Raw genomic sequence first — 15729 nt, forward strand, 5'->3', positions numbered from 1 at the left:
TTATTTTCCAGATTATTAATGACCATTTAGTCCCTAAAGGCGCATAGTCGAGAGCCTAGAGAGGTTAGCCCACCGGACCAAAACGTATCGTCCTGATACAGTTTACTGATAAACCAAGCTTGAGGCGTCTGCTCCAGTGCGGGCCTAGCGGGGGGCTCCAGGAGACCGTCCCGGGGGTTACTCCAGTGTCTGGTGCTGCTCTCGTGCTCCCCTTACACGGGGTCACTAGATGTTGCACTGGGTAACACATTGCCTCGGCTGATAAAACTGTTACGTCTTGCCTTTCTACTAAATAAGATGTAACCAGTTTTTTGATATAACCTTTTATTTTTTTACCCAGCAAACCTGTACTTATGTAGGTTAAGTTCCCATTTGTTTTCCATTCAGAGAGCCGGTCGGTCGTGTCCACGTATTTGTTAAGCACCGTTAATCTTGTTTTTATGTTTCATGTTCCACTTTCCTTTGCCCTCAAGCTATTCTCGGGTTGCTTTCCTCCAAATTCACCACGTACCCAAAAGTTTACTTCACCTCATACGGAAAAGAAGACTAACCAAAACCTAAGGTTTGTTTTTGCGAGAAAGAGTTGCAAATGAAGGATGACTGACACTGGTAGTTTCCTTTAGAGGGGGTCCCTCATTCTGTTCATCTGGCTAGGTTTTTCTTTCATTAGATATGTTTGTATATCCAACAAACATCAACTAGCTTTCGCTGACAAGAAGCATTGACTAGGAACACACGTACACACGTTTAGTGCCAGATTCAGAGTGAGAGTTGTAGGCAATGTTGTACATATGAATCTTTTTCCTTTCAGAAAACTCAAAATGCTACCAGTTCTATGTATACATTGGCTTATTAACTGAGCTGTACAAGTCCTGACATCACTGTATATATTTTTATGTCCTTATTTAGATTACTAGTATTTGAAAACATTTGTGTAAATAAACACACGTTTTATTTATCAGGTATACGACTGGCTGCTTTATTACGTCCATCAAATGACACAGGAGAAATGCAGGAGAAAAAATATAAAAATTGATTTAACAGAGACCTCAGTTACCCTACTAAAGAAATAAGGTTTTGGAACTCAAGCATGCGTTGAAGTAGATTGTGAGTGTTTTTAACATTGTTTTATTTTATGATGTTAAGGCATCCTCCCACATGAAAATATGACCACAGATCCACCAATACTTGGTTTGTACCTGTAATATTTAGACATAAATAACATCCAGTGTGATAAGTCAATTATATGCCAAAGCCTTCTCGTTCAGCCTTGATAATAACACGTTGAGGTACACAACATCTTGATTGTTCAGTGAAATTGCAGCCTTCAACGATTGTCCTTCGACATGCTTCTACCCCATCCTAGCTTAGTTGGAACATTCAATAGAAGAGTCTCCCATTGAAATAAGGCATTTCCCTGTGGAGGTCAGTTTGTGTCGCTGTGTTGACACTCTACTCTCTGGTACTTCACCGTGGCAGTTCTCCTTCTCAGACTGCTGCAGCATACCTTATCACTATGTACCCTGCAAAACAAAACATTCATAGTTCAGCCACTTTTATTACACGTGGTTAGGCACACTCCTGTGTAGAGTTGTGGGTTGGCAATGCTCTTGAGTGGTTTAGATCTGAGTTCTAAACACTCAACTGCAAATTAAAGAGTTAAATAAATGTCCTGTCTTCTGGGATATTACACATTGAAATTAGATGTGATATTAGGGTATGATTGAACAAAGCAGGGAGCATTTATTTATCTTTGTGGTTCCCTCTTGAAATGTAAAGGAGTTGGCCAGTTTGTTGAGACCCCAGTTGACCTTGTCTATGTTGAGTCTAATTGTAAAATCGTTTTTTTGTTTAACTCACCCCCTCTCGTGTTGTAGTTGCACTCCGAAATTAGGCCGGTGGGGATTAATTGAAATCTATTATATTCCAAACAAGTATTTAGCAGCTCCCATAGCTATACCTTTGTTTGGTCCAGTCCAGGTAAGTTCATATTAATTCCCCAAGCTAGGTAACTTTCTCCAATTGGGCCCACAAGCCAACCAGACCACACCTTTACTAGCCACTGTGCTCACAGGCTTAGAGACTGAGAAACATTGTTACAATTCTGAGCTCAAATGGTGGCTGCTTCGGCCACTGAGCAAGGCTAAACTTGGGCGTGTTAACTGACTGTTAACCACTGCACATGCTCACAGACCTGAGGAATGAGAGGCGAGCATTTAAACGTCCTGGTCATTAGCGCGCTGGTGAATTTTGGTTCTAAACTATGGATATATTTTCCTTCAACCCTTGGGAGCTGATTTGGAGAGAGTCCAACTTCTGCAAAACATGAAGTTATCCCCCACAATACAATATTTCTAAATGTACACACAGAATCGGAATGTGGATTTGTTAGTTTGTCGGTACTATTGGAGGAAACGACCTCGCCAGGGCAGTTTGTATGCAATGATTTGTGTTGGACAAACCAATATATAGCTTTGGTAGCTAAGGGGGTAGTAACCCTTGAATATAAAGGACGTCAAAGGGTAGCCAACTGTCCGTTTTCGGAACACGCCGGCAATTCAAGAATCCACCCGGGCTCTTGACAAACAGGTCAAATCCTTAAACTGGAAACGTACCTGTTTGTGCTAAGTTCTTCATCTATCTGCTCCAGAGTCTTCCCCATGGTCTCAGGAAGCATACAGTAAAAGAAAATACCTGCGGCTACACATGTTGTACCGTACAAAAGAAACGTGCCTGAAAGTCCAATCGCATCTGTTGAGGAAATGCACAGTTCAAGTGACGGCCAAGAATCAATGAAAGCTTCCAACCTGACTTTTACAGATGATGCTGGCTTTAAATGTACTATACGAGCAAAGCTAATTTGAATTCAGCATTTGGCAAACCAAGCTGACAAATGTATTGCATGTCTGTAGCAAAGCCTACTTACTTACCAATAACATGCAAAAAAGAGCAGGTGACCAACAGGTGTGTGGCCCAATTGAAGCAGTTGGTGAATGCAAACGCCCTTCCCCTGACTCCCACAGGAAAGATCTCACTCAGGACTAGCCAGGTTACTGTAGAAAGCGGAAGAAATGGGATTATGATCTCTTAGTTATCTCTTACACAAATATATAATTATTTCAGTGAAATGCATTTCAAAAGAACACATACTGGGTCCAAATCCAATAGAGTAGGCACCGACTGAGGCGAAGATACAGATGAGAATGATCCAGTTAACCACCGTTCCCTGGACACCAGGTGTAGACGGCAACACAGAGGACGCATTGGCGGGGTAAACAGAATAATCTGATCCAATCTCTTTGATCTCTGACAAATAAAAAAGTCTGCGATGCTCTCCAAGAGACCTGTTCGACGCTGTCGGATCAGCATGTGGCAAACTGGGCAGAGATGTGTGGTTGGCACCCGGGGTGTTTACCACACACGCACCGCTAGCGCTGAGAGCCGCCTGTCCACCGAGGAGCACAACAGTGAGAAGACCCGCAGCCATGAAGGCACATCCACCGATGAGAAGAGGCCTGCGGCCCACCCGGTCGGAGAGCACCATGGAGATTAGGGTGGCGAGCACCTTGACCAGCCCCAAGCCGACAGACGCCAGCACTGCCGAGGCGTCGCCATGGAAGCCCAGCGAGTGGAAGATGGTGGAGGCGTAGAGCAGGATGTTGGGTTGGCCGCTGAGCTGCTGGAAGATCACCAACCCCAGGCCGATGGCGGTACGGCGTCTCATGTTGTCCCTGCTCTGAAACAGGTACATCACGCTGAGCTGCTTGTCCGGTCTGGTGCCGCCGACTAGCGCCTCGTCCGCTGCTGGACTTTGAACGAGACTCATGGGCTTTCTCTCCGTCTGAAAACCATCCCTGTTAACGTTACATCCATCAGCATTGGCCGGAAGAGTGCATATACAAACAAACTGTGCCAACGTCGGTGCCAGGGCTATTCCAAACATAAGCCTCCAGCCTCTAGGGGTGTCGGAGAGGAGGTAGTTTGTGGCGTAGGCAGCCAGGATGCCCACGGTGATACCAGCTTCGTACAGAGTCACCAGCAGCCCCCGGCGGTCCGGGGAGACCATCTCGGACACAAAGATGCAGCAGGACATGGAGGAGACACACATCCCAAAGCCCACTGTGATGCGGCCCACCACCAGGCCCCCGTAGGAGTCACTGAGCACCACCAGGCTGCCCGCCGTGATCAGCGCGTTACTGAGGAGCATGGAGGTTCTGCGGCCGCAGCGGTCAATCAGGCAGCCCCCCACGATGGAGGCCATCAATCCTCCCACCAGCAAGGCACTGACCAGGGCTTCCTGCTGGGCACACAGGAGTACAAACTCAGCCTTGAGCTGGAGCAGGGCTCCTGAGATGATGCCCAGCTCATAGCCAAAGACCAGGCCGCCGAGGATGGACACCGTACTGGTCAGCAACAAGAGGGGACAACCTGAGACAACAGAGATTTAATCATGATTATCGTGTTGACATACAAGACAGTGGCACTCAATTGGTTCAATCAGTACAAAACGTACAGTCCAAAAGTACAAAGCTATCGTATATGTTTGTTAGAGGAGTTATGCAAGCTATCAGATCTCGGGGTGCACCTGTGACACACAAACTCGGTTTAGAAATATGCTAAAGAGTCAACTTAAACTTCAATCAAATACACCCCAAATACTGTTGTTTCAGTAACCTGAAAACATCATGCTTCTGTAAATTACCGAAGAATTAGCAGCATTACATTTTTTATATCTAAATCACAGAGGCTGTACTGACGTTTTCAAACTCTTGTTTTGAAAATACTTCAACTGAAAAATATCGGAAACCTACCCATTGTTCATGACACCATTCAGGAAACAAAGATTAAATCCAATGTAGTTCAACTTGTTCCTCTTCAGTTTAACAAAGGTCGTCTGTGCAAAACAAGGAACAGGACAACAACAAATGTAAACTGAATGGAACGATGGCGTCTGTGCCCTCGTCACCCAGAGAGCCTTGTGTCCAGCTGTGCCCAGCAGACACGATCAGAGAACACAAGAACCCATTGGAAGCCCGTAGCCATGACAACCGTCCTGATTGCCATGATTTCATTAGCGGAACCACTTCAGGGACACCACAACACTCCGTCCTCGGCTTAGATTTGCAAACATCCTTGTTGGACTTGACGGGATACGGATATATATTATCATATTCTATATTATCATTCAATTTTACGGGTGTTATTAGGCATGTAATGTATAAAATAGACAAGAAATAGTTTGGTAAAATTAGCCTTATGTTAAAATATTTTATCACCTGATGAATCCATATGGCATTTTGAATCCAAAAGGCAATCAAAGATAAATAAATAACTTATTTATCCCAAAGGAAGTTTAATTCTTTCAGAAGCAGACCAGATACAATAAGCAGATAAACTACAAATAGGCCTAATATAATTGGGAAAATGGTATGCTACATAATTCAAGTAGAGACGATTAACAATAAGATAACAAGATATGATACCTTGATACCAACTGTGTGTGTGTGTGTATATATATATATATATATATATATATATATATTAGGCCTATAGATATACGTACACACACTCACACACACAGCATTTATCATTTAATCTACCAAAATGTATAGCTTAGGCTATATATCATTTTCAGGCTACAAAATAACAATTGTTAAAATAGTTATGAATTGTTTCTTATAATTTCTTATAAGTGGTAACAGAAGGAGAAACATACCTCCACCTTGTGGCATCAGTCGTGACGTTTTATTCTGCTTTCCCTTTGCAGTTTAATAAACTAAATCCAGACCATTGTAAATAATTTAACCGACAGAAATGTCAGTAAATGTTTGATAAAGAAGTGTTGTGAAATGTTTACCGTTTCCCATGCAGAGGTTGTAGTGGGAACATGGCTCCATGGCGGGTAGGAACAATTCATTAGGCTCCATGCTGGTTTCATTCACCCGTTATACCCGAGGTCTCTGCACGGTCAGTGGCTGTATCTCCATATCTCCAAGCTTAAAGAACGAACATCAAGTCGGTCAGAACTCGTCAGCCCACCGCTTTATTCCAGACGCCTCGCGCTGCGCTTATCGGGTCTGCTGCCCGGAGCTTCCTTCTCCTACGTGGCAGACTACTGTCTCAAGTTTCAGAAGAAACCATATCGAAGTTTCACGACAATAGCCTGGAGGCAGATCAGAAAACCTCAGCAAACACGACCTCAAACCCAGCTGATACAACCTTTTCATTTTGAGGTGGCAGCCTAGTATGGATGCTAGAACTAATAAATTACGTAACTTATGTTAATATTATTACACCACATGTTCAACTGTTTTTATTAATATTTCAACACATGAAGGTAGTTCTATTCGGGAAACATGTTGTTATGCTTATTTAAGTTAGCCTTACATCATAATTTTAACTTGATGGATACCATATTAGAAGTGTATTTTTACTTTGCTACATATTAAATACGCTCTATATAAAACTATGTATTTTTATACTTTATAAAACGTATATATATTGATATGACATTTTTAGGTCTACTTTTTAAAAACTAAGGGTACGGGTGGTTGATGCTATTGTTTGAAAAGGTTAGTGTAGTTGACATTAGTGGCCGCTAGGTTGCAGTATATTAAAGAACAGCGCTGAAGGCCCAAGAAGAAGAAGACCAATGTAAACATGGAGCTGGAGAAGAACATGGTTGTGTCCGAGTTCCTGAGCAAAGGAAGCGTTTTAAAACAAGGAGCGGAGGCCCGTGTTTACCGAGACGTGTTCCTGGGGAGGTCAACCATTATTAAAGAAAGGTTCCCGAAGAAGTACCGCCACCCTCTGTTGGACGAGAAGCTCACCCACCGCAGGACCGTGCAGGAGGTGCGGTCCATACAGCGATGCAGAAGAGCTGGTCTGTTCCTCTCATACAGTGTTTTCAGAGTTCTTATTGGGGGTCAAGCAGCTTCGAGACAACCATTGTTATTCTACGTTTTCCTATCATTATCATTATTCTGCCATGGGAGTCAGGCGCGTCGTTAGACCTGGGCATTCGAGGCTATAGCCCCGGAACTTTTGGGAATAGCCCCGGATCGCTGTGCCGTCAAAAAAAACAAAAACATAATGCTGAAAATAGCACCCTATAGTTTACTTCTTTGTGGCTGCATTACCATTAACCACAGATGCAACATTGTAGCAAGTGAAAACCGTAACATTCTGACGTGTATATATGGGCAGATTTAGAATAATTGGTTGCAAATTGTGGCAAATTCAACGTCGTAATCTTTCTTCTCTATGCATAGCGTATCTCGTCGATAATGCTGTTTGGTGCTGCGAGCCTTTTAGTGAGATCAGAGAGTGTTGAGAAGGACGGTAATAAAATATCTTTGGTAAGATCGATGGATATAAGAAGAGAGACCCGCAGTGAATTCAACCCGATCCACTTGACCGGGTTGAATGGGCGTCAGTTTGGTTTGAAATGTGCTGGGGACAGAGACGCATTCGGAAGTGCATTTTCAGAAGTGCTGGGTACAATAAGGATGCACTTTTTTTTTCTCTCTTTATTGCCAGTAATAAAAGGTTCTGAAAGACGGCATACCCATGTAGCTTATTACTAAGGAATAAAATGTATGCAACATCTGTCTGGCACGTTTTATGAAGAAAACGTTTCCAAAAAGCATCGGACATATGACCCAATATGTTCTGCTCCATGTTGACAAAGTGACATGGCTAAGCTAACAAATTCGACCGCGAAGCCGGCAAACAGGATGTCAGCCTATTTCTCAGCAGGTCTTTTACATATCTTAAAGAGCCCATGCCATTAAAATCACATTTTTCCTATTGTTTGTTAAATAACATAGGTCTGAATAAGTTTGTGAGCTGTGGTAAGTTTGAAATCTATGCAGTTTGTCTGCTGAATGCAATAGGCAATGAAAGGAAAAAGGCAGAAGGAATGAGCCGATCTGGATAAGGTGACACTGTGACGTAGCGTTGTCAAATTATTATTCATGGCCCTGCCCACTTGGTTGGTTCGTAACCACCCACAAGAATTCTGAAGGAGTCGTGATTGAGCTAGTGCTAAATGCTAATACGTGTACGGTAGTTGCTTAGTTTGTAGTAACAGGCTAGTTACAGAATTTTGAATGCAATGGCAGAACTACATGAACTGCGACATGCTGCCTGCCGCCGGTTGCCTGCCGCCGACATGCTGCACCACCGCCGCGAAGCACCACCGCCCGGCAGCGGGCAGCCGGGCGGTGGTGCCTCGCGCCGGCAGCAGGCAGCAGGCAGCGCACGGTTCTGTCTGCTACAGATTGATGTGGAAGTGGAAGAACCAGAGACGTCGGAGAACCCGACGAAGTCCTTTGTGATTCATTATATCGTCTGGACGTGCACACAGCTTTGGGCCGTGATAATATGTATTATTTGATATAGATATATATGTATTATATGATATTATTTAGATATAGAGCTCCAGGACTGTAACGCAAGTGTTGTACACTTCCTTGTTATTTGGATAACCGTTGGATAACCTGCTGTTGGTGTGATGGCGCATCACACGTCGGACTCTCGTCTATGGTATTTCTACAACTAGACCCGTAGTGGGGTTATCTCAGCCATGGTTGAGAATGAATTGGGGGAAAGGAACTTTGGCTTTGACTCCCTGAAGTCATGAACCACGACATGGAGGAGAAAGGGATTGTTGACCGCGGTCGTCTCCCGCCGGAGCCTCGCTGCCGATGGACCACCGCCTCGGCATCAGGATGCGGTGATTAGCGCTGACCGCTGCCGAGGCGGCGGGAAGCAGGGCTCAAGCGGGATACATTCGCGGCCAACAATCCCTTTCTCCTCCATGTCGTGGTTCATGTAGCCTACTTCAGGGAGTCAAAGCCAAAGTTCCTTTCCCACAATTCATTCTCAACCATGGCTGAGATAACCCCCACTACGAGTCTCGTTGTGGAAATACCAGAGACGAGAGTCTGACGTGTTATGCGCCATCACACCAACAGCAGAACGGTTATCCAAATAACAAGGAAGTGTACAACACTTGCGTTACAGTCCTGGAGCTCTGCTCTATATCTAAATAATATCATATAATACATAGATATCTATATCAAATAATACATATTATCACGGACAAAAGCTGTGTGCGCGTCCAGACGATATAATGAATCACAAAGGACTTCGTCGGGTTCTCTGACGTCTCTGGTTCTACCACTTCCACATCAATCTGAAGTAGACGCGGTCGTTTGAGATTCATAATAACCTATCGTCTGGAGGCTCACACAGCTTTTGGCCGTGATAATATATATTATATATTATATGATATAGATATCTATGTATAATATGGGTTTCTAAGAGCCATTGCGATACATCCACCGTAAACAGAGCGCATGGTACCGTGGCTACAAGCTGCTCAGGGCCAGGTGATAATATATATTATATATTATATGATATAGATATCTATGTATAATATGGGTTTCTACGAGCCATTGCGATACATCCACCGTAAACAGAGCTCATGGTACTGTCAGTGGCTACAAGCTGCTCAGGGCCACACCCCCACCCCCCTCCTTGACCTGCCTTGACACGCCCACCGTATACAGAGCGCATGGTAGTAGGCTACAAGCTGCTCAGGGCCACACCCCCACCCCCCTCCTTGACCTGCCTTGACACGCCCACCGAAACAGCGCGTTTGGGGGAAGCTCAATGTGCAACTGTTTCGGAGTGACTGTAACTCTGCACCACGGCTGAATTTCGGGGACGTCTTTGAATACTGTGTTTGTGGCCCACTAATACCTATATTAAAGCATCATAAAATAGAATGGCATGGGATCTTTAAGTAAGGATTAATTACCGAGAGGCAGGGTAATAAAAAGTTTGATATGCCCCGCTCGTTCATCTCGGGCGGTAGGCTGAAATTAAACTTGTTACATAGACCAACTCTTTGACCTCTAGTGGTCGCTGTAATTAATGATGTGTTATAACTCCTCCCCATTCACGGGTATGTTTCAACCTTATCTGGTGATACTCTCAGACCTCTCCATATAGCTAATAAATTACTACAGCTAATAAATTACTACATCAGAATTTGGCCGCCATGTTGAAAGTTATCAAAATCAATAGCACATGCTCCCAAAACTTAGTAAGGTAATTAACCCTTAGTAAGGTAAAGAAACGTATTTTTTTTCAAAACCAGCCCAATGCTAACGGGATTCAATTGTAGCCCTGTGTAGCCCACACTCCTCACGCTCGAGACTCAACGTAATTCCAACTGAAAGTATATCAAGCCGGTATCAAACATAAACTGTTAACCTGTGATTCTGAAAAAGTATCAATTATCGGAATTCTGTTTTCATAATATTGAAGATACAAGTGTGTTGATTGGTTAAGCGTGTGAACGTAGTTGTTGTAGTAGCACAAATTCTCTCCAATCTTCATGAAACTTGCCATATACGGTCTTCAGACCAAGCTGAACAAATGTGTTGAACAGCTTTTCAAATTCAAAACCAATCAAACCTGACGACAAAGCCGCCAAACAGGAAGTAAGTCCATTTCTCAGCAACTGTCAACATATGATAGCCAAACTTGGTACATAGCCTCACGACATCATCCTGGGGCACCCAAACTATTAGGTACCCTTTGAATCTAAAAGTTCTTCACAGCAGAGGGTTTTAATCAGATACAGAACTTAGATGGATCAGTTTCAAGTTTCCTTGCCTTTTATTTCCTTGATGCCTGTCACATACTATCTTTTTGCTTTTATTTAGAAGCACATACAGTATTGTCACTGTATGGAAGGCAGAACTTGCCCTTATCTAGAGCTGGTTTACCAGCACACAACGTTTAAAACAGAGCAAAGTCATGCCAACAGAAGTTACGTCAATCAATAGTAAAGAATGTGATATGATGGTGGATTCTTTTATATTGAGTAAAAAGTTCATGTTCCGCCATGTTCATGCGCGTCAAGTAAACCATACGTCACCAATTGGGCAACTCTGTTATCGAAATCTGGCCCCATTTGTCAAACAGAAGTAGAATCATAAGAGCGTCATGAGGTGTGTCGTTCAAGAGATCTTTCCGACGTCGCGAAAGTGTTTTCCCCATAATTCCCAGCGATGTGAACGCACCATTAAACCAAATTTGGCTGATGGTCTTATTACCCTATCCTGATGATGCCCAAATAATTTGGTGATGTTTGACCTCTAGGGGGACATTAAAACCACAGCGACTGTGATCATATCACAGTCTCTTTTATTATTATTTTTTATGTGAAACTTGTTGAAAGTGCTGAAGGCCTTCTGTCTGACGCAGATCTATCTTGTTGCTGTGGCTACTCTGTTCTATTCGGCTTGCGGAACCGTCGTGGTACCTTGCGACGACATGCACGATCAACACACCAAACGATCTCAGGATACGTATGGCAGCCCTGATCCGTAGGCGTATACGTTGTTAGAAGCAAGTCTATCCCAGCCCTTAGAAAGCGACTTCAATGTGTTTTCCCTGTGATAACCATTTGCCAATAGCTTTCATTGTAAGTGAAATAACCGAGGCAGTCATCATGTAGCCACCTAACCAATTTTGTCTGTCCACCAAAATTAGTTTATGGAGTCGTATTCTCCTTGGCCCCCTCATTAATGCTCGCAGCTTTATTTACTGTTATTATTATTAGAGGGATTTACAATTGATTTATTAGTGATAGTCAAGTGCATTAGTTATAGCCTAAGTGGTTATACATTTACTATAAGGGAATTTTTCTAAATAAAAACACAAATAGTGCAACAATATTTCCCATATTATTAAACTTTCTTGTACATTTTTTGAGAAATAATTTAATAGGAACACATTCCTGACGTAACATTATGATCCAACTCTCCTCTTCCCAGGCATCCCCACCCCTGTGGTGTACTTTGTGGACTACACCTCCCACTGCATCTTCCTGGAGGACATTGTGGATTCGGTGACAGTGCGTGACCACATCGCGGCGACTCGGCAGCGGTCCCATCCCAGTCCCACCCTGGTGCCCCTGGAGCCGCTGGCCGCCAGAGTGGGCCGGGTCCTGGCCCGGATGCACGACGAGGACGTGGTGCACGGGGACCTCACCACCTCCAACATGCTGCTGAGGAGGAGCGGCGACGGGGAGGCAGAGCTCAGCCTGGTGCTCATAGACTTTGGCCTGAGTTACATCTCCGCACTGCCCGAGGACAAGGGCGTGGACCTGTACGTCCTGGAGAAGGCCTTCCTCAGCACCCACCCCAACACGGAGCCGCTGTTCCAGAAGCTGCTGGAGAGCTACGCCGCCTCTTCCAAAAAGTCCTCGGCCGTCATCAAGAAACTGGATGAGGTGCGGCTGAGAGGGAGGAAGAGGTCCATGGTGGGCTGAGGGAGAGGAAGAGGTCCATGGTGGGCTGAGAGGGAGGAAGAGGTCCATGGTGGGCTGAGGGAGAGGAAGAGGTCCATGGTGGGCTGAGAGGGAGGAAGAGGTCCATGGTGGGCTGAGAGGGAGGAAGAGGTCCATGGTGGGCTGAGGGAGAGGGCCGCGGTGGGCTGAGGTCTTCCCCGGAGGCTGTAAATGGATAGAGAAGATCCTCAAAACCCAACAAGCACATATGAATACAAACACAGAGAGAGACATCAGACCAATCCTTCAGCCTTTCTACAGGATCAATTGGTGTTTACTGTTTATATTGGGGAAACAATTCATGAGCTGCAGCTGTTACCATTCAATAAAGCATTCATAAATCTCTAATAGACACGCGTGTTCTCAATATTTCATTAGCAGAGTAGAAATCCATTCTTAATATTGCAGCCACATCTGTGCGTGCAATATTAAGTCATGCTGCTTACAACGCTCAACTATTATTCATACGTTTTATTCTTTCTTTCTTTCTTTTAGTCTCTAAAAACTTTAAGTTCAGATTAGTTTGGAATCGTACACTTCCAGATGTTAAAAATACTTTATCTTTTTGAGATATTCTACTTTTAAAATATTGTATTATAAAGTTAATGGGAGGAGGGCGAAGCAACTACAACTACTATGTTCACACGTTTAACCAATCCACACACTTGTATCTTCAATATTATGAAAACAGAATTCCGATAATTGATACTTTTTCACAATCACAAGTTAACAGTTTATGTTCGATACCGGCTTGATCCACTTTCAGTTGGAAGTAGCCTACGTTGAGTCTCGAGCGTGAGGAGTGGGCGTTCGAGTGTGGGCTACACTGGGCTACAATTGAATCGCGTTAGCATTGGTCTGGTTTTGAAAAAAACGTTTCTTTACCTTACTAAGTGCTGGATGGTTACGACATTATAGCTTTTAATCCAAACCTCTGACGAAAATGAATGTGATTTTTACTTGAAGAATCACACTGTTCCGCTCTTTCAGACCTGTCACTCAAACCTCCGCGCCAGTTAGGAGATTTGATTCACGACGTATTAGTCGAGCTGGTGTTTACTTTACATAGTTCTCAAGGTTATGTTCTTTAAGTTCTTAAACTCAAATTATGTTGAGTAAGATCATGTGTATTTGCCATTGCAGGAGTAAATCATTAATCGGTTATCTTTGGGCGGGTTTCTGTTGATTGGTTCTCTGTTTATAGTTGGGATGGAAATGGCCATCCGACCTGGCAACACATCAAATCAGAGTTCAGCACAATATGAGTGGAGCTCTAGTAATGAGATATGATTATATCTCCTTCCCGGATGAGAGCAACATCTTGCCAGGTTCCATTCAGACTATACTAATGTGTATAATAATTAAGGGATTTTTTTTTTTTTAAATGTGTTTAGATGTGTTTAAACTCAGCTAGTTTAGGGTTCATTGTAGAAGACATGCTTTCCCTGTTGACTATTGAATCGCCCAGATTTAGAAAAATACTAGATAAAGTACCCGGAGTCGCAAGCCAACATCCGACAGGAAGACATTCTCCCATTAGCCTACCTGAACAAGTGTTATACCGACATGGAATCAAAGCTCAAAATAATTTTCGAATCCTTCCTGGATCATGTGTCCACCACCGCAGACATTTGGTCCGCCAACAACCAAAAGTAACTTGGTAATAGGGTTAAGCACCGAAACATACAATTTACAGAACTAACTAGTAATAAGTAACTAATTACTTTTTTTGAGTAACTACCCCAACACTGATCACCATAAACTCGGCAGTATTTTACAAATCAATTATAAATCCAAATGGGTCCTGGTAGGTTGTTGTGCCAGGCCTGCAAGGAGACATCATCACATCTCACGAGAGCTCTTGAAGCAGGTTTGACTGAGCTCACTCGATTAGTCTGCTGTTCACAAATATGCAGTTGATAAACTCTCTTGCTCGCTTGCTATTTAAAAAATTAAAAGAACTGCAAAACTAAACTTGCATGGAGAATTTTTAACCACTCAAAAAGTGTATCAATTACGTAAGAGAATTGTGAGTTCATTGTGTCTTGTTTCTATTCAGGACAGTGCACAACTAAGATGTAGGTACAGACTCAATGTATATATTGCTTATAGTCGGACTGGAAACCTGGAAAGTTGTTGCCCTCAGCCAGGAAGGAGATATAATCATATTTCATATCAACTCCAATCATCATGTTCTGAAGTTTTCTGAGAACAATAGGTAAGGATACACCTCACTTATGATACTTCCCAGTTATTGTCAGAACATATATGTCTGTTACATAGAACTACCTAGGTCATGGTGATACCTTAGGTCAACGATGATTTGGTTTCATTTATAAATAATATTTATTTAAACTGCTTTTATAAATAGTCCCTCATTCAATGTTTCAGATTTCTGGACAGTATGTGAATGTCCACAGAAAGGTCCATGTTATTGTTAATTTACTAAACTGGATTACCAAAAATAAATAAACCAGTTACACGAATGAACTGGTTTAAATATTATACATACTCGAAGACTAAATTGAATGAGAGGAATCAACGTATTTTCATATGTGTTGTATTCTGGCCAAGATTTAATATTTCATGCTCATCACATTCAGAAACAGTTTTAGGTAGTGATGTGAATGTGAGGTAGTGAACACAATTTGGGGGAAAGCCATCAAACCAAATCCTCATTGTTGACCTTAAGTAGCACCATGACCTATAGGCAGTGGCGTAACAAGGCAACGACGGACCCCCCCCCTTCAGCCGCTCGCCCACAGCCTCCGCAACCGTGCTCACGCCGTTCACAAGCCGACGACAAGCACACGCACGTGAGAGGACGACACCAACGAAGGCATGACGACACACATCGTAAGTGGAACATTTCGAAGACCGACGGGCGGGCCCCTGATTGGCCCGGGCCCGTACGCACCCGCATACCCTGCTTACCGATAGTTACGCCACTGCCTATAGGTAGTGGCTGCTACCTGACAGTCAAATATGTTCTGACAACAGGGAGGTTTCATTCGTGAGGTGAATCTGTATCTGTTGTTCTCTAAAAGAGAACAGCCAAACATGATGAGTGGAGCTCCCCTAGTGAAAATTAAGTGCACTGAAGTGAATTAAAAATATATTTCAGAAGTAAATTCATTCCAAGTAAATTTTTCAGAAACAAACTTCATGGTAAGTATATTTTAGGTAGTTTATTGGAAAAGTACACTTCTTCTGAGATCTTTGGTCAATGTAGGTGCAAATATACCAACACCAATGTACTGAATGTGTTGTATCAGTAGTATACATCTTTAAAGTATACTTAACTGATATTTTTCAAAGTTTATTTACAATATATTTCAGATAAAGTGTATTTCTGCCAG

General features: G+C 43.2%; 2 protein-coding genes and 1 non-coding gene across 7 annotated transcripts; 1 reads left to right on the forward strand and 2 right to left on the reverse strand.

Annotated features, from left to right (window-relative positions):
• Positions 1 to 371: 371 nt before the first annotated feature.
• Positions 372 to 6251, reverse strand: slc2a10 (solute carrier family 2 member 10). 4 transcript variants are annotated; one of them, XM_030354670.1, is made up of 7 exons: positions 5858 to 6251; positions 5717 to 5776; positions 4812 to 4894; positions 3151 to 4300; positions 2931 to 3053; positions 2616 to 2751; positions 372 to 1523 (listed from the first exon to the last, which is right to left on the reverse strand). In XM_030354670.1, exons 4-7 carry the CDS (start codon positions 4259 to 4261, stop codon positions 1427 to 1429), a joined length of 1467 nt encoding a protein of 488 aa, XP_030210530.1. In that variant the 5' UTR covers positions 4262 to 4300; positions 4812 to 4894; positions 5717 to 5776; positions 5858 to 6251; the 3' UTR covers positions 372 to 1426. The 4 variants fall into 4 exon arrangements, with proteins under 4 accessions (XP_030210530.1, XP_030210528.1, XP_030210529.1 ...); XM_030354668.1 differs by having other exon boundaries at positions 3151 to 4428; XM_030354669.1 differs by lacking the exon at positions 5717 to 5776.
• Positions 6252 to 6608: 357 nt separating this feature from the next.
• tp53rk (TP53 regulating kinase) lies at positions 6609 to 12722 on the forward strand. Of its 2 annotated transcripts, XM_030354705.1 has the most exons (3): positions 6609 to 6883; positions 11856 to 12365; positions 12453 to 12722. In XM_030354705.1, the coding sequence occupies exons 1-2, from the start codon at positions 6661 to 6663 to the stop codon at positions 12350 to 12352; spliced, it is 720 nt and encodes a 239-aa protein (XP_030210565.1). In that variant the 5' UTR covers positions 6609 to 6660; the 3' UTR covers positions 12353 to 12365; positions 12453 to 12722. The 2 variants fall into 2 exon arrangements, with proteins under 2 accessions (XP_030210565.1, XP_030210555.1); XM_030354695.1 differs by having other exon boundaries at positions 11856 to 12722.
• A 1759-nt stretch (positions 12723 to 14481) lies between these two features.
• Positions 14482 to 14611, reverse strand: LOC115553763 (U8 small nucleolar RNA). The gene has a single exon (XR_003978499.1). It is a non-coding gene; the product is annotated as a U8 small nucleolar RNA (small nucleolar RNA).
• Between the last annotated feature and the right edge of the window lie 1118 nt (positions 14612 to 15729).

Source organism: Gadus morhua, chromosome 1 (genome assembly GCF_902167405.1).
Source record: "Gadus morhua chromosome 1, gadMor3.0, whole genome shotgun sequence".
In the NCBI taxonomy this organism is placed as follows: Eukaryota; Metazoa; Chordata; class Actinopteri; order Gadiformes; family Gadidae; genus Gadus; species Gadus morhua.